The sequence below is a fragment of the Melanerpes formicivorus genome, unplaced genomic scaffold (genome assembly GCF_026170545.1).
Source record: "Melanerpes formicivorus ecotype bairdi unplaced genomic scaffold, bMelFor1.0.p_v2 SCAF_6, whole genome shotgun sequence".
Taxonomy (NCBI): domain Eukaryota; kingdom Metazoa; phylum Chordata; class Aves; order Piciformes; family Picidae; genus Melanerpes; species Melanerpes formicivorus.
In genome coordinates, this window is record NW_027142358.1 from 8829095 (window position 1) to 8846294 (window position 17200).

Consider the following 17200-nt stretch of genomic DNA (forward strand, 5'->3'; position numbering starts at 1 on the left):
CACACGTGGGCGGAGCCGGTGGCAGGGCCGGAGCCGGGACCGGTGCGGGCGGTCACATGCACACCTGGGGGGGCGGGGCGCGGCGCGGTGCGGGGTGTCTCCGGCGGCGGGGTGGCCCCGGCGTTCAGAGCCGGGTTGCACGGCGCCGGGCCCCGTGGTCGGGCGCAGCGCGGAGCCGGTCCGGCCCCATGCCGAGCACCGCCGCCGTTGAGCCCTGCCATGGGCGGCTGCGTGGGGCGGCAGCGCCGGGAGCGGCCCGCCGCCGGGAACCCCCGCAAGCGAGCAGGTGAGCAGGGCCGAGCCCATCCCGGCGAGGCTCTCCCTCCTGGGCATGGATGGGGTCGCGAGTACTGGAGGTCTCATGTACCTCTGTGGGTGGCGTGCGCGGGAGGAGCCTTGGCATCGGGGGGGCATCGTCCGTAGGCGGGGAGGGGGCTGCACCCCGCCAGGAGCCGTTCTGTGCCTATGGGGATCCTCAAGCACCGCGGAAGCCTGGTCAGGTGCGCCGTCCCGAAAGTGAGCAGGCATCACGGCTCCCGCCTTGGCACCCTGCGGGGTTTGCAGGGTCAGAGTGCACGGTGCGCCCTGCCCGGTCCCGCCGGTTCCCAGCTCCTTCTAGGGAGGGGGTGCCCCGGGGCTCTTCAGGGTGGCGAATGCCCCCGGTGGGACTCGGCAGTGTCCCCCGGCGCGCCGCCTCTTGCTCACTGCTGGGTCCCTGCCACGGGTTAGTGATGCCTGTACACTGGGCTGCTGCCGACAGGCACAGCCTCGTCCCCGCTCTCTAGGGAGTCGGGAGGCGCCTGGGGTCCAGCCGCGGGGTGGTCAGGGAGCGGCTGCGGTGGAGGAGCGGGGTGAGATGATGCTGGTGCATCCCTGCAGCTCGCCGAAGTTACCAGCAGTGTAAAACCCTGGTGCTGTGAGGCGCCTCTCCAGGCACGACGCTTCCCTGGAGGGTCCCAAGGGCCACGGAGATGGGCGGGCGGAGGGGACGTGGGCCGGCGGAGTGAATCACGCCCGCCTTCCCCTTGCTTCTCCGCCCGATGCAATCGCAGCTGGTAATTACTCTGTTTATGGCAAAGCGGTGGTAGGCGGCGGGAGAGGAGGAGCAGGAAGCATGTACGGCGGGGACGGATCCCATCGTCTGGATCCCTGTTCTGTACTGTGCCCAGCAGCAGCTGGCTGTGCAAAGCCTGTGTCTCCATCACCACTACTTGCTCCCTGCCACGCTCTCTTGTGATGGGTTGCAGTCCCCTTCTGATGCCCCGGTGTCCCAGTGCCTCTGGCAGCTCCTGCTGCTTTCTCGCAGCATGTCCCTTCCCAAAAGCATGGGACTGTCCCCGATGCTAGGGTGCCCAGGCTGGCTACTGCCCTTGGTTGTGTAGTGCCATGAGCCCAGGGGAACTGTTTAGCATGTGGTGGGGGATGAAGCAAGGCTGCAGCTGGCCTCACTACAAGGACACTACCCTAGGTTGGCAGGCTCCAGCATGCAAGGACCTGCCGTCAGCGGGAGGGGTTCTCTGTCTGTCCTGCCAAGCAGCCCAGCTGGCTCCTGCCCTGTCTGGGTCTCACTGTGATCCCCATCAGAGGGGTCCTGACAGGGCTCCCAGCAGCAGGTGACAGTGTTACTCCTGAGGTGTCCAGCAGCAGGAGGAGCAGGGGATGCTGTTGGCATGCAGCAATCCAACCCTGCCTGGCCCAGGAGGGGACCAGCTAGCACTGCTGGAAGCAATATTGTGTGCCATCTGGCTGGCATCTTCTCTGGGGGTGAGCTGGCCTCCAGAACTCATGAACTAGGGCTGCCTGGGGCTACAGCTGAGTAGGGAGCAAGCCTTGGGCAGAGGATCCCCTAGGGCACAGCCTCCTGCCTGACAGTCCCCACAGCAGGGCACTGAAGGGAGAATGAGCTGCAGGCAGGGTGCTGCAGGCACAGGGCAGGACACAGGTGGGCTGCCAGCCAGATCCTGTTGGCTCAAGTCTGGGTGCAGTGAGTGGCTGGACCTGTCCGGCAGTGCTGCCATGGAGAGTTGCACAAGGGACCAGGAATAGAGTAGCAGGAGGTGATTAGAAGAGGCTGTGGGGCCTGACTGGGTGGTAGCAATAAATAGATACAGCTTAGCCTCTACCTACCTGGGCAAGGCTGCTGGGCATGTCTGCCTGCACGGGTGGCTGCAGCTTGTCCCTACTTCCTGCTGTGGCTGGGCCCCATGGCTCTGACCCTGCTGCCTCTCTCTGGCCAGCCTCTTTGCTTTGCTGCAAGTGGAGTCAGGGGAGTGACAGCTGAGAGCCCTGCTGTGCATCACAGTCCCAGCTGCAAGGATGTGATGCCTGCCCTGGCCTGGTGGCCACAGCACTGTGGAGACATAGTCGTGACCATGTCCTGCATGCTGACCATGGTTGCTAATGCGCCACCACCATCCTGAGGCAGGTGCTGCCTGTGACCTTGCTCTGTCCTGTGGTGCTGCAAATCCTTCCCTGCCCAGCACCGTGACTGCTGAATCGGCAGTGTTGGCCGTAGCCAGCTGCCCTCACTCCTCCGGGGTCGTGGGTGCAGGCAGGATGCTCCCATCAGGCATGCTTAGTGTCCCACCCTGGGACAGCTGAGCTCCTGTGCCCTATGGGGAGTCCTGGGGTGGGTGACGCATGTTGTGTCCAGCTCTGGGCTGGGTGCTTGTTGGGAAAGTGGCTGCTGCGCTGGCTCTGCTGGCCTTGGATGGGGTGGGACAATGCAGTGCCTTGAGCCATCCATACTTGCCCAGGAAAAGTGGCCTGAGGAACAAGGCTCAGCCTGCAGCTGGCATTGGTGGCTGTCCCTAGCATCAGGGATGTGTGGCATCCACTTGCACAGCAGGTCACTGTGTGGGCACAGGCATCCTTCCTCCCTGGCTGGGGCTTCACATCCCCCATGTCCCGTCCCTGCAGGAAAGGTGCTGGCTGGCTGCCATAAGGAGAGTGGCGACAGGAAGGAGCTGTTGTCACTCATTGTCCCCAGCTCAGCTGGGAGTGACAACAGCTCCTTCCTGCCCCACAGTTCCAGCCTAACTGTGGGGCTGATGGGACAGGGCTGTTCTCACAAGGCTGTCCTGGTGTAGAGAGGACAGGGTGCTGTGCAGCTGGCATGGAGGTGGCTCAGACCTCTGGGCAATGCTGGCTGCTGGGGGTCTCTGGGGACATGGTTGATGGCTGTTTAATGGAGAGCTAGCTCAGTTTGGCCCATTTCTGGGGCTGCTGTGGGCTGGCAGCCCCCCACACCAGCAGTGCCTCTCACCATCCTGATGCCCTGTGGATGCTGTCTTGCCTGCACCTGGTCTCTGCCATTCTGGGGTGGGCAGAGAGGACAGTGAAGTCCTGTTTCCACCCTCTGCCAGGACTGCAGCTCAGCCCCTATAATCCACTTCCCACTCCATCTCACCAGCTTATTTCCTGGCTAATTCCCCAAGCTATAAATACTGCTCTGGCTCCAAGGGACCTGAGGTCCTGCAGTCACCACATGGAGTAGGGCCTGATTCCTCTAGCATGGGGACAAGAGCCCTTGCCCTTTCCTGGGGACAAAGGCTGCCACTTTGGGTAATGGCTATGGGGCCAGTGGGACCTTGGGCAGGATTAGCTTTAGCTGCAGTGTCCCTGAAAGCACTGGGGACTGTGCTGGGCAGGGTGGTCCCTTGGACAATGCTGTGCATGCTGCACAGGTTCCCCAGGAAGCTGTGGAGATGGGAGGCTCAGGGCCCAGGGGAGCCCTGTTCCTTGGCTGAACGTCCTACCCCACCCCAGGCCGCAATGAGCCCCTGAAGAAGGAGCGTCCCAAGTGGAAGAGTGACTACCCTATGACAGACGGGCAGCTGCGCAGCAAGCGGGACGAGTTTTGGGACACAGCCCCTGCCTTTGAGGGCCGCAAGGAGATCTGGGATGCTCTGAAGGCAGCTGCCTACGCCGTGGAGGCCAATGATCACAGCCTGGCCCAGGCCATCCTTGATGGAGCCAGCATCACCCTGCCTCATGGTGAGGGATGGCACTGGGGGTGTGGGTGGAGTGGGTGCTGAGCATCTCTTATGTGGGCTCACAGGGGTCCCAAATTGGAGAGGTGTTCCCAGCTGCCACAGTTGCAGCTCAGCCCAGCCAAGGGGGCCAAGGTAGACTCTGTCCCACTGCCCGGGGTGGACTTGTCCCCATGATCCATGGGGATGTCCGCTGACAGTATCACATCCTGCCATCTTCAGGGTCCCTCACAGAATGCTACGACGAGCTGGGCAACCGGTACCAGCTGCCTGTCTACTGCCTAGCACCTCCTGTCAACTTGATCCTGGAGCGAAGTGAGGAGACAGCTGTAGAGCCGGTGGAGCCCCTGCCCAACACCCGCCGGGAGTTCGCTCTCAAGGTGCGGCTCTCCACTGGCAAGGACCTGCGGCTCAACGCCAGCATGGGCGACACCATCGGGCAGCTGAAGAAGCAGCTGCAGGCGCAGGAGGGCATCGACCTGGCCTGGCAGCGCTGGTTCTTCTCAGGCAAGCTGCTCACTGACCGCACACGGCTTCAAGAGACCAAGATCCAGAAGGATTTTGTTGTGCAAGTGATTGTCAACCAGCCCTTGCCATCCAGGAACTGAGATGTCCCTGCACTGGTTGCTGGGAGAGGGCAGGGGGCTAGGAGGCAGTGGCACCTCTGGGGATGTCCTGTGCTGCATCCCAGCCCTGACAGGGCTAAGGCAGCCTTTACTACCCTGCAAAGCAGCCCACTCCATCTGAGTGACCCCCAGGAAGGTCTGCATGGGCTGTGCTGCTGGAGTGGCCCCTCTTGGCTGGCACGCAGGCCGGCCACACTCATTTCCTGCAGGAGGTTCAAGACCAAATGTCTCTGGGGTGATTAGCACAGCCAGGGCCCCACTGCTGGGTTGTGCTGGCACGGAGGCTGTGACCTGCTGGGCTCCAGCTCCCCTGGCCAGGAGGCCCTAGGGTGCTGGGCTGGGTGGAGATGTCTCTCCTCTGTATATAGTCTGTATTTATCAATAAAGCCTTTTCATCATTCCTCTGTGCTCTGGAGCAGGCTGAGGGGACCACTGCCGGAGTAGGTCCCCATGTCTGTCTGACATCAGCTCCTGTATTGAGATGGGCACAGGGTGGCAGGTGAGAGCCTGGGTGCCCCACCTCTACTCCCTATTGTCACCCTGACCCTGTCCTGCCAACCCTGGCTCTTTGCCTGCCTGGACCCTTCCCCAGCACAACTGGCGTTGCTGTCCTGGCTATTTGCAGGCATGGGAGCATCACCTCCCTTTCCAGGTGCTTCCCCTCCAGAGGTTTCAGATTGTCTGCCCTGGGGCCAGGTAGGATAGTCCATGGAAGGTGATGGTCCCAGGACCACCTTTGTGGCCATTATTGCCTGTCCTGGTGAAAATGGTACTTTTCTGCAGCCAGAGGCTGTGGCACTCATGGGACAGGGCATCCAAAGGTGGCCCTGGGAATTCCCCCAGGTGGTGACAGTGACACATCCCATCTGTCCTTTCCCCATGTCCTCTGCTGGGGGCTGGTGCCCAGCGTATTAACTGTCCCAGCACAGGGCAGCACTGGCCTCATCTTACAAAAGGGGAGAACAAATCCCAGAGGGTCTGAACAATGTCTTCACTGCCAGGAATAGCTGCCGACTGCCTGCTGGTCCCCCTGCCAGGCTGCTCGTGTGTGGTGGAGGAGGCCATGCTGTCACCAGGATCCTGGCAGGGCTGCTTGGGATGCTGTACACCTGAGGTCATCCTCCAAAGTGGCACAGAGGGACTGTGGCTTCCAGCATCACATGCTGCCTGCTGCTGGCTGAGAGGCTTTAGGGAGCCCAATCACCTTCCTTTATTGTGGGCATTGTACCTTTTGGGGTGCCAGGAAGCCTTGGGCAATAGTAGTGGGTGCTGCAGCATCTGCTTGCATGGAAGTGGGGTGGTAGGAACCATGAGGAGCATCCTGGCTGCTCAGAGTGGGTGGCATGGGTACATGATGCAACCCTGAGCCATGTTTCCACTTTGCCCAGCTTCTCTGGACTGGCTGTTGCAGACTTTGTGCACCCCGGCTCCTTATACCCAGCACAGCAGTGCCAGGCAGCCTGGAGAGAGGGGCAGTGGGTCTCTTTAAGAGGGTGGGGGACTGGAGAGGTGAGCTAGGGCCACCAGAAAGCAGGAGGGTGAGCTCATGGCAAAGCTGCCCCAGTCATGTGGAGAAGCCACAGCTGTTGGTGCCCTTGGGCTGCGGGACAGAGGAGCCAGCGGCATAAAGCTGTGCAGCCAGTGGAGCTGCCGGCAGCACTGGGAGCCAGGGACAGGATCTGCTTGTGGTGCTGAGGATAAAAGGCCACATCCTGCACGGGGCTGTGCACTGCAGGCAGACATGGAGCTGGACATTGAACGGGCCAAGGAGCTCATTGAACAGAAGCTGGCAGAGGAGGAGGAGGAGAAGGTGGGTCCATGGGGCAGAAGGATCCACTTGGCACTGTGTCTATCCTTGGGGACTCAAATGTGAGGAGGCTGGCACCAGCCATGCTATCCCTGGGCATGTAGAAAGGTAGCCAAGGGCTCTCAGGCTCCCAGCTTGAGAGTTCTGGGCCATGGGGCAGTGCCAAACAGCTGGCAGATGCCCAGGTTGCCAAGAAAGGCGGGTGGGCAAGCATAAGCCTGAGGGCTGCTGGACATCCTGTAGGCTTCAGTAACAAGCTGCAAGCCACATCCACTGGCAGGCTGGGGAGGGAGTGGTGGAACTGCTCCATGCCCAACCAGGGTCATGCATCAGCCCTGTGCCCATGCAGCGACTCAAAGGGGATGGTGCCCGGGAGCCACCAGCCGTGGAGAGGATGAACACACCAGAGCTGGAGGAGGAGAAACACTGTGGCCCCAGGAACCGGGGCCTTGAAGCCATCAAGGTGAGAGGGGTCGGGGTGCAGGGGGGCCGTGGGGTGGCTGGGGGCATAGAAAGCAAACAGGGCACTGCCTGTCCCCTCCAGGGCCAAGAGCGGGTTCGGAGGAGCTCGGTGGACCTGCGTCGGGAGATCATCGACGTGGGAAGCATCCAGCGCCTCATCGAGCTCCGCAAGCAGCGCCGGCAGCGCCGGGAGGAGCGGGCAGCCACGCCTGAGCCCCCTCCTCCACCTGAGCCCCTGGAGATTGTATGTCGGGAGGTCCTGGGATGTGGGAGGGGAGCTGCTGGGACAGGGGCTGGAGTCCCCGCAGGCCAGCCCGTGGGTGACCCTGCTAGCCAGGGACCTCCCCGGGAAGCAGGGCAGGGGGGGCCCTGTGTTGTCCCCTTTCCTGTGCCCCTGAGATGCCCCAGCCCTGAGCTCATCCTGCTGCCAGGAGGGTCCCGTGGAGCCGGAGAATTTCCTGCGAGCTGCTGTCCAGGGAAACATGCGCATCATCGAGAAGTTCCTGGCAGACAGTGGCCCCCCTGACACATGTGACGAGGTAGCTTCCCAAGGCCAGGGGCCTCCCCTTGCCTGTGTCCTGCTGCCATGCCTCACCGTGCCTGCTGGCAGGGGCTGGGACCCTCGGGGCAGGGCTGGGGATAAGACTGGGCTGGGGTGTGGCAGGATTGATCTAGCCAGTAATGCAGCACCTCACCACCCCAGTTCCACCGCACAGCCCTGCACCGCTCCTCGCTGGAGGGACACACAGACATCCTGCGTAAGCTGCTGGACAGCGGTGCCACCGTTGACTTCAGGGACCGGGTGAGGCTGGATCTTGCCCCCCAGCTCTATGCTGGTCTGAGTCTCCTGGCTTGGCACAGCTGGAGCAACAGCAGGGTTAGGCAACCCTGAAACAGATTAGAGCTGTCCCCATCACTGAGGTGGCTGCAGGCAGGGCTCTGCTGGCTCAGCCTGGGCATAGGGACTGGCTGGGGTGGGAGAGGGACACAGAGTGGAGGTGTCCCCTGATGTGACATGTCTCTGTGTGCTCAGCTGGACTGCACTGCCGTGCACTGGGCCTGCCGAGGTGGGCACCTGGATGCTGTGAAGCTGCTGCAGGACCATGGGGCAGACCTCAACGTGAAGGACAAGGTGTGCAGGGCAGATCACAGGGGCATGAGGCTGTGCTGGGGGGGGCAGGGCTGGCCCTGTGTTGGGCCAGCAGGAGTGGATACTGATCCTTTCTGATGTCCATCTCCTTTCCCCTCAAGCTTCTCAGCACCCCCCTTCATGTGGCCACCAGGACCGGGCACCCTGACATTGTGGAGCACCTCATCCACTGTGGAGTGGACATTAATTCCCCAGACAGGGTGAGTGCTGCAGCCATACACCCAGCACTTGAGGAGCATCACTAACACCCACTCCCTTGGCTGACTTCTCTGGGAGCCGGAGACACAGCACCCGCAGCAGGAGACACCCAGATGTACACACACCCCTGTGGGTGCTGTCAGCTGCAGACAGGGCTGAGGCAGGCACCTTCCCCCTAGGGAGGTGGGTGTGTGGGGAGCCAAGGAGTAATTCTGGGGACAGGCATGGGCTGTCTGTCCCCAGAGCTGGACCACAATGCCTAGCCAGGCAATGTCTCTCACAGGAAGGTGACACAGCACTGCATGATGCCACACGGCTCAGCCGCTACAAAATCATCAAAATGCTGATCCTGCACGGGGCTGACATGATGGCCAAGAACCAGGTGATTGAAGGGGCTGGCACTGAAGCCACTTGCTGCCCCACCATGGTGTGCAAACCTAACACCAGCCTCTCTCTGCCCACTCTTGCAGGCTGGCAAGACTCCAACAGATCTGGTGCAGCAGTGGCAAGTGGACACACGTCAGGCATTGGAGACTAAGGAGCAGCCACAGGGCGAGATGGAGGTCCCTGCATGAAGGTGTCAGGCAGGGACTAGGGACTAGGGCTCAGCTCCAAGGAACAAGATCCAGCTGAGACTTCTTGTGTCAATAAATGCCAGCAAAGATCAGCATTTGGCTCCAGGGGGCTGTGGGGCTGGATGGCTTGCGTCAGGGGTGCTGGAGCTGGGGAAGCTGGTTTATCCAGGAAGCTGGGTAATTCAGCAGTGTGGAAATGCCCTGCCTCTTAGCTCAGGGTCTCTAGCATCAGTGACACCATGGTCATGTGATCCAAGGACGGGATTTCTCACTGCAGGGATGCCCTGGTTGCTCTCAGTGCTTCCAAGTTCCCCCTAGACAATCTCAGGGAAGAAAACTGCATGACAGGCAATTTGACCTGAGTCCATGCTGTACTGGAGGCTGGTGGTGTGTTGGGGAGAAGCAATCACAACCCTGTCAGTCAGCCACTCTACAAAAATGGATGGCTGCTTGTTCTCCTGCATTCCCTGCTGGAGTGATTCATGGGGACACAGTGGCCCCTTGCAGACCTGGTCACTTCTGCCAAGGACAGTGCTCATTGCTCCCTACCTAGAAATGCTCTCATTCACCCATTTACAGGACACCCCACACCAACAGCCAGATTGGGTGGGTCTTGCACTCAGTCCCAGGACACCCTGCAACACCCAGTCCCTCCCTGACCCTGCATTCCAGCCCTGTAGATGATAGAGGGATGGCTGGCACAACTGTCAAACAGAAGAGGGGGAAGCACATTTGAGGTGGCCAGGGCTCACTCTGAGGGACGTTGAGCTTCTACAGTGAGTTTCTGGAGGAAAGAGCATTTTGAGCTCCCCTGGTACCACCCCTCATGTTGTCTGCCCAAGCAAGTATCCGGTCCCTCACGTGCCCCATCAAACATTAACAGCCATCGGCAGGCCGAGCAGCACGGTCGGCAGCAGCACCCAGCCACCATGGCGCTCAGCACCTGTCTCACCTCACCCCTCCGGCCTGCCCTGGCAGCTTTGCACCGGGCAGCCTCTGGGCAGAGCCGCAGGCTCAGCACGCCCCCAGGACCAGGACACACACTCGACCTCGGGGGCATCTTTCCGCCTCTTGCCACCCCCTTCTCTCCTATGCAGGAGGTGGACTATGTCCAGCTGGAGGCAAACCTGCGCCGTTATGTCAGCATCCCCTTCCGAGGTAAGCGCTGCCTGCTGTTCCTCCCATGCAGGCTCCTGCCAGGTCCCTGCCCATCACAGGGGCTGTGCAGCAGCATGCCGTCAGCCTGCCAGCTTCCCAAGGGTGTTCAGCCTCCAGATGGACTTTGCCCCAGGGCTGGCTGCCCCTCGGGTGATCCAGTTGGGGCCCTTTGCACAAGTGCCCAGGCATGCACGTGTCCTTGGCACACCCGTACCACACTCCAGTGCATGCTTGCATCCACACTCTTCATGTTCAGGCTTGCACAGATCCTCTGCACAGAGTTGCAGGCTTGTGCCTACCCTCTGCATGCCCACACAGATTCAGAGCACCAGGATGTGTGCCGATTGCCCATGGTGAATGTTTGCGAGGAGAGGGAGCGCAGGGAGAGTCTGGAAGTCACAGGGATGTGCCCTGGGTCTCCCCTCTTCTGATAAGGCTGTGAGTCCAGAGCTTGCCTGGCTGCAGGGACAGGGACAGGAAAGGGGATGCCATGAGCACACCTACCTGGGTACCCAAGATGCCATGGCAGAGCCCAGCAGCACTGGGCTGACACGGGCCTGCTTGTGTCTATGGAGCTAGCAGGGTCTCAAGGAAGGGGTCTGTGTGCCCCTGATGGGGACGATGGGACACACCCTGGCTGTGGGCAGCAATTAATGCTTTGTTAGCAGCGTTCTGTGCGGTGGTTTCTCAGGGATGGAGGCAGGCAGGTGGCATGCTCAGTCCACAGGACAGCATGGCATTCACCGGGGTGCCTGGGTAGGGGACAGTATCTCCAGTCCTCAGTGTAGTGCAGGTGGGCACTGCCATCTAGGGGGCACACACCCACATAAACCCTTTGTGGGGGAGCCTAGGGCTTTTTGGGGGACCTGCAGGAGCCTTCTGGCCCAAGAGAGCAACTGCGTGAGGGCACTGGACTGCCCCTGGTGTGTAAAGTGAGGTGTGGAGAGGGCAGGAATGGCTGTCCCATGGGCACCCAACTCCTGTGTCCAGGCACTGCCCTTCCCATGCTTGCACTTCAGGGCTGGTGGTGCTAGGCTCCAACGGAGAGTACCCCTACCTGGCACCCCATGAGCAGCTGGACATGGTGAGATGCGTGCGCCAGGCTCTTCCCAGGGACCGCCTGCTGCTGGCCGGCTCAGGCTGTGAATGTGAGTGCCTGCATGGGCAGTGCAGGGGCCATGGGTGTCCCCTGGGTCATTTCTCACTGCTTTGCCTCCTCCCCAGCCACCCAGGCCACTATCAAGCTGACAGTCAGCATGGCAGAGGCAGGGGCCGATGTGGCACTGGTTGTGACACCCTGCTACTACCGGGGGGCTATGACCAGTGCTGCCTTTGTCCAGCATTACACAGAGGTGAGCCATGCCCGCTGTAATTCCATCTGGGAGACTAGGATGGGGAATGTGTCCCACACACTTCTGTCCCACCCCAGTTTCTGAGCTTTCCCTGACTTCCCACAGGTTGCTGATGCATCTCCCATCCCTGTGGTGCTCTACAGCGTCCCTGCCAACACAGGCCTGGACCTGCCCCTGGAGGCTGTCCTCACCCTAGCTCAGCACCCCAATATTGTTGGGATCAAAGACAGTGGTGGTGATGTGAGTGGGACAAGGTTTTGCCGGGGGTGGCTGCCACTAAACCTAGCCCCAAGTTGGGAATGTGAAGCTGGGACTCAAAGCCCTTCCCCTGCCCCTGGGGATGCCACATGAGTCCCATGGGGGCAAGACAGGGTAATGCCTGTCCCAGGGCACTGCCTGTCTCTCCCCAGATTAGCCGTATGGGACTGATGGTCCACAAGACACAGCAGGAGGATTTCCAGGTGCTGGCAGGATCAGCCAGCTTTCTGATGGCAAGCTATGCCCTAGGTAGGTGCTGCTGCCCCTGCTCAGCTGAGGCCATAGGGTGCTGCTTTGGAGACACTTGGCCGAGACTGGCAGCTGGGTGGGGGGAGCCTGGTGAGGGGCGGTGGCAATGCTTGGGATGTGCTAGCTGAGCACAGCGTGCCAAACTGTCTGCCAAGGTGCCCTCGTGTCCCCAGGTGCCTCTGGGGGTGTCTGTGCCCTTGCCAACGTCCTGGGGGACCCCATGTGCCAGCTGGATCGCTTGTGCCGTGAGGGCAGCTGGCAGGAGGCCCGCAGCCTGCAGCACCGGCTCATTGAGCCCAACATGGCAGTAAGCAGGCGGCACCCCTTGGGTTGCAGGGTGGGACATGGCAGAGCTGTGGGACGACAAAGGACAGAGGTCCTTGGGGGAGGGTGGGTGGGGACAGAATGGCACAGCACCCAGCTGGTGAGCTGAGCCAGATGGGAGGCAGCAGAGCAGAAAATGCCAGCCCTGCTATGCTGGGACCAGCATGCCTACTGGCAGTGGGTGCCTGCCGGCCCCTCTGTGGGAGCCTTTGCTGACTATTTGTAGGCAGCAATGGGAGGTGAGAGCTGCTCCTCCCCAGGGTCCCCCACCTCACTGCAGATACTTTGCTGGGGGGCTGCAGGCAGCCTGCACCCTGCTCAGCCTTGCAGCCCCACATAGGGTTGGTGCAGGAGCTCAGGGAGCACGCTGCTCTGTCTCAGCTGAGTCAGCAAGTCCTTGCACCCTGCCTCCCACAGGTCACCCGCCGGTTTGGGATCCCAGGATTGAAGAAGGCAATGGAATGGTTTGGCTACTATGGGGGACCTTGCCGCCCACCTCTGGCTCCGCTGAGCCCTGCCCAGGTTGAGGAGCTGAGGAGCACCTTCAGCACCAATGGCTGGTTGTGAAGGGTTCCTCCTCCAGCCTAGAAAGGCACCAGAGCCAGCAACCCCAGAGGCAGGGGATGCAGCAGGAACACTGGGATGTGGCCAGGAGAAAGCCACCCATCTTGCTCCTTCCTGCTGGACAGGAATGCCCTGGGCAGAGCAAGTGGGGTGGACATCCAGCACCCCCCAGTCATCCATGTGTCCCTTGACCTGGGCACACAGCTACATTCAACAGCTTCCAGGGTGCCACTGTCCCCACGCAGGAAGGGATGGATACCCATGCCATGAGCCAGCAATAAACCTGATGCCCCCCACTCTGTGTCTCCAGTCCTGCCCGCACAAGCAAGCCCCACCCAGTCCCTGCTCCCAGCAAGAAGGACACAGCCCAGGTGTTTGGCAACGTGATTTACTCAGCTGAGGCCCGTGCAGGCAGCAGCACAAGGCAGGGTCATGACAAGGCACAGTCGGGACTGGTGGGGACACAAGGGACATGCCCTCCTTGCAGCCCACCACCGAGCTGTGAGGGCTGCCAGGACCCCCACGCTGCAGCCAGCCAGCCCACACTGGGGTGAAGGTGGGCCCACGAGGCAGAGGAAGGATGTGTGCAGGGGGCAGAGAGTTGTGTGGCTCCTGTCCCTTGTCATCCCCCTATCCATGCCTGCCCTGGCCAGGCCCCCTGCCCCAGCCCTGGCATCTCCAGCAGCCCTGCTCCTGCCCCTCATCCTGGACTCCAGTCAGCCCTGCTCCTTGCCTGCTGTCATACTTGACTTCCCTCAGTGCGCACCAGACAAGGGTCAGGCTGGGTCCCCCCTGGCTCCCTTTGGTTGGGATATTGCTGCAGATGTCACCAAGGCAGAAGATGGACAGGATTGGCACAAGGATGAGGGGAACACAGCCCATCAGCTGGCCTCAAGAGTGGGCTTGAGGCACGATGTTATCCTGTCCAGGAAACGTGTGGGGCTGGCCTGTCATCCAGAGCTGAAGGTGCAGGACACAGAGTGCCCCAGCTAGACATCCTACCATGGGGCCAGGGTAGCTAAGAGGGCCAGGAGCTGCCCCTCCATGGGTGTGTGGTCCAGCCAGCAGCTCCTAGCCAAGGCACCCTGGCAGTGGGGCCAGGGCCCAGCCCCAACCCCTACACTCCTGCTCCATCCTCTGCAGCAGGTTATCAGCCCTGGTGGTCCACAGCCTTCCTGAGGGACAGAGGGGTCAAGCCCTGGCCACACCATTCCCTCATTGCTCTGAGAGGTGCCAGGGCTATAGCCAGAGAGAGAAGGCACCATGACTGCCCTGGGGCACTTGGGTGGAGGGCAGAAGGCCCTGTCCCCCCAGCGGGGGTGGTTTTGGCAGGGGGGGCTCGGTAGGGACGGAGGGAAGGGGAGCACGCAGCAGCGCCACATCCCTTCTCTGGGGTTGGTAGGGCCAGCCAGTACCCAGTGACTGCCACGAGAAGAGGGGATACAAGACACCGTCATGCTGTCAGGTTGTGGGCAGACTTGGAGGCACCCTGGGCCCTCTGGATGATGGCTGAGCACTTCTCCCGCCGCAGCAGCTTGTTGTTCTCAAAGAAGCCCTCGTTGCGGGGCACCCCATGGGAGCCGTCAGGGAAGGTCAGGAGACCTGGTGAGGAAAGAAAAGGGCTAGGAGCGAAGGGGCAGGGAGCAGCACCCAGCAGGGCCTAGAGGGGGAGGTGCTGGAGGGGGTTACGCTGAGCTGGAGCCACACGGGGCTGCCCACTCACCAAAGCCATACACACGCCCGCCTTTGAACTCGCCCTCGAAGGTCATGTTGTCACAGCGGGTGAAGACGCCTACGCCGTTGAACTTGCCCTGCACAAACTCCCCCTCATACCTGTGCGGGAGGAAGTCCTGAGGCAGCAGAGCCTTCCCCCCATAGCAAGTGGAGATACCCAGGAGGGTTTATACGGGGGTACCACGCTCACCTGGAGCCGTCAGAGAAGGTAAGCACCCCACAGCCATGGAAGAGCCCGTTCTCGAAGTGCCCCACGTAAGTGGTGCCATCCGCAAACGTCAGCTGCCCAACACCGTGCCTGCGACCTAGGCAAGGGCAGAAATGGGCAGCACTGGACCGATGGAGGCAGGCACTGCCCTGGCGCAGTGCTGGACAGGGATGTGGTGCTGCATGGCCCCCAGCACTGGCAGCACCATCCCTTCCTGTGCTCTCTCACCTTCCTTCCACTCGCCGCGGTACTCCTCCCCGTTGGAGTAGGTGAAGGAGCCTTTGGTGAGCGTCATGGCGACAGTCTCCGTCAGCACAGGGCAAGGGCTGGCAGCGAGAGGTGTGGAGGATGACTGCTGGGTGAGGGTAGCTGCCTGGTTCGGCCAGAGGATCCAAGTCCCCTCAGCCCTTAGAAGGGCACATGTTTGCCTTGGAGACAGCTACACTAGGGCATGCCACAGATGAGGTGACCCCAGGAGCAGACACCCAGCCCTGAAACTCCAGCTGTTGGGTTCGAGTTGCTGTGCGTCCTGCTGTAGGGCTCTAGGTGATGCGAGCTCTTGGGTCACAGCCCCGTGAAATGTGAGCAAGAGGCAGGAAGAGGAGCATGGCAGGAGCCAGCTGCCTCTTGCCTCCAGCACACTTCCACTTCCACACTGGCAGACCCAGGCCAGGGGCCATCCTCAGCTCTACTAGGGCAGTTCCACAAGAAAACAGGCATTTTGGAGAGGAAATGATTGGTTTTCAGGGGAGGAAGTAGAGAGCTTGTGGGGTTTCCAGCTCCACTATCAAGGATGGGCAGACCAGGCTCACTCCACAGGGTTGGAGTGACCACTCCTAAGAGTGACAGCAGAGAAGACCCTGGAGTTCCAGGGACTTGCTCAACTACTAGGGGTCTGCAAACTTGCCTATTGACAGCATGCAGCCCCCAGAGCCACCCCAGCATACAGAGGAAGGCACCAGCATGGAGACAATGACGTATCTGGGCTGGGCACTCTCTCTCCAGGGTCTCCTGATACAGCTCAGTCAGTGCCTGTGACCCCCCAGCTTCCAGAGGCAGTATTGTTGCTCCCACAAAGCTGCATCCCTGGAAAGATGGGTGCTCAGACACTGAGTCTGGCCACACCACAAGGAACTGCCAAGGGCATTGTGTCCAGAGGAGAAATGCCCCTAGCAAAACCAAGCAAAGACTGAACAGTGCTCTCTGCTGATGGTAGAGACCAGGAACTCAGAGCTGGGTCCCCAGCCTGCAACCTGCCTAGCACCTCTGGGAATCCCTCCAGCAGTGCCAGTAGGGGAAGAGGGTGCTGCCAGGGGCTGCTAACACCCGAGGCAAGGGAAAGCTGCCTCCACTAGTAGGGCTGTAAACCTCATCCAAGGGATGGGCATTGGCCCTGTGAACAACCCAGCATGGCCAGCAGCTAGATGTGCCCCCATGGGCACCCATTCACAGCAGAGCCATGCACGCACTGTGCCCGCAGCAAGCATGTAGCACAACCTCCGCTCTAAGACCACGATCTGCTTGGCCACACACCCACAGGCCGGAGCCACGAAGAGTGGGCCTAGGTAAGCCCCAGCTGGGCCACACACCCCTGGGCAATGTATGCACACCCTGCCCGGGACACACACCCACAGGGCACATAGGCATACCCCATATGGGTAGTGTGCCTAGAGGTGCTGACAATGGCCACGGCTGATGCACAACTCGCTGCACCCATGGGCACATCCCACGGTGTCCATTCACCCACGGCTGAGGCACCCACATCCCATTATATTCATGCGTCTACTGCTGACACATGCATGCTCCACCGGATCCATGCACCCACGCCCCTCTGTGTCCATGCGCACACGGCTGATGCATGCATGCTCCACCAAGTCCATGTACCCAGGGGCGGTCACACCCACCTCACCGGGACACGCGTGGCGATGCCCACAGGCCCGGGTGGCTGACTAGGGGCTGTGCAGGCAGGTCGGGCCGGGCGGCGCAGGCACCCACTGTCCGCGCTCACCTGGCTCCGCGCTCGCTGCCCGCACCGCTCCCCACCGGTGTCCCGCTGAGGGGCGGTGGCACGGCTACCACCCCTGCCAGTCCCCCTACCCGCCAGGCACTTCCACGCTGCCCGCGTCCATACCCATCCGCCATTGGCTGTCTCCACGGCAACCACTAGCAACACACGTGTTCATTGGTCAGCTTCGCATCACGCCCTCGCCGGTCACCATCTTTGTGTGGGGCAAGGAGGTACCCTTCCTGGGTGTGCCCGGCAGAGGGGTGGCGACCCCTCCCTGCCGCCATCTTTGCAAAGGGCAGTAGGGGGCGTTTTCGCTCCCCTGCGGCCATCTTTGTGGGGGGCACTGGCATAAGTCCCCGCGAAGGGGCTGTTGGACAGGTGGACCTCCCTCGGCCCTCACAGCCAGGGGGAGGGAGGGTCTCCAGGCCTGCTTCATGCGGCACTATGGCTGCAGCAACTCCGGCAGGCCGCCGTTTCCCCGGTTTGGGCGTGGCGTGGGGGGCGGAGCAGCCAATAGGGTGTGTTGCGTGGTGAC

At 61.4% G+C, this 17200-nt stretch overlaps 4 protein-coding genes across 5 annotated transcripts; 3 read left to right on the forward strand and 1 right to left on the reverse strand.

Annotated features, from left to right (window-relative positions):
* The first annotated feature begins 64 nt into the window (after positions 1-64).
* UBTD1 (ubiquitin domain containing 1) lies at positions 65-5019 on the forward strand. Its single transcript, XM_068139550.1, has 3 exons — positions 65-286; positions 3769-3996; positions 4215-5019. Exons 1-3 carry the CDS (start codon positions 220-222, stop codon positions 4598-4600), a joined length of 681 nt encoding a protein of 226 aa, XP_067995651.1. The 5' UTR covers positions 65-219; the 3' UTR covers positions 4601-5019.
* Positions 5020-5997: 978 nt separating this feature from the next.
* On the forward strand, positions 5998-8925 carry ANKRD2 (ankyrin repeat domain 2). The gene is made up of 9 exons (XM_068139234.1): positions 5998-6428; positions 6775-6888; positions 6970-7131; positions 7319-7426; positions 7591-7689; positions 7921-8019; positions 8139-8237; positions 8519-8617; positions 8706-8925. Exons 1-9 carry the CDS (start codon positions 6165-6167, stop codon positions 8808-8810), a joined length of 1149 nt encoding a protein of 382 aa, XP_067995335.1. The 5' UTR covers positions 5998-6164; the 3' UTR covers positions 8811-8925.
* A 654-nt stretch (positions 8926-9579) lies between these two features.
* Positions 9580-13011, forward strand: HOGA1 (4-hydroxy-2-oxoglutarate aldolase 1). The gene is made up of 8 exons (XM_068139552.1): positions 9580-9586; positions 9694-9968; positions 10988-11116; positions 11193-11320; positions 11426-11560; positions 11731-11827; positions 12001-12134; positions 12569-13011. The coding sequence occupies exons 2-8, from the start codon at positions 9740-9742 to the stop codon at positions 12716-12718; spliced, it is 1002 nt and encodes a 333-aa protein (XP_067995653.1). The 5' UTR covers positions 9580-9586; positions 9694-9739; the 3' UTR covers positions 12719-13011.
* A 76-nt stretch (positions 13012-13087) lies between these two features.
* Positions 13088-16990, reverse strand: MORN4 (MORN repeat containing 4). 2 transcript variants are annotated; one of them, XM_068139554.1, is made up of 5 exons: positions 16666-16990; positions 14886-14983; positions 14640-14754; positions 14439-14548; positions 13088-14317 (listed from the first exon to the last, which is right to left on the reverse strand). In XM_068139554.1, exons 1-5 carry the CDS (start codon positions 16797-16799, stop codon positions 14169-14171), a joined length of 606 nt encoding a protein of 201 aa, XP_067995655.1. In that variant the 5' UTR covers positions 16800-16990; the 3' UTR covers positions 13088-14168. The 2 variants fall into 2 exon arrangements, with proteins under 2 accessions (XP_067995655.1, XP_067995656.1); XM_068139555.1 differs by having other exon boundaries at positions 16562-16745.
* Between the last annotated feature and the right edge of the window lie 210 nt (positions 16991-17200).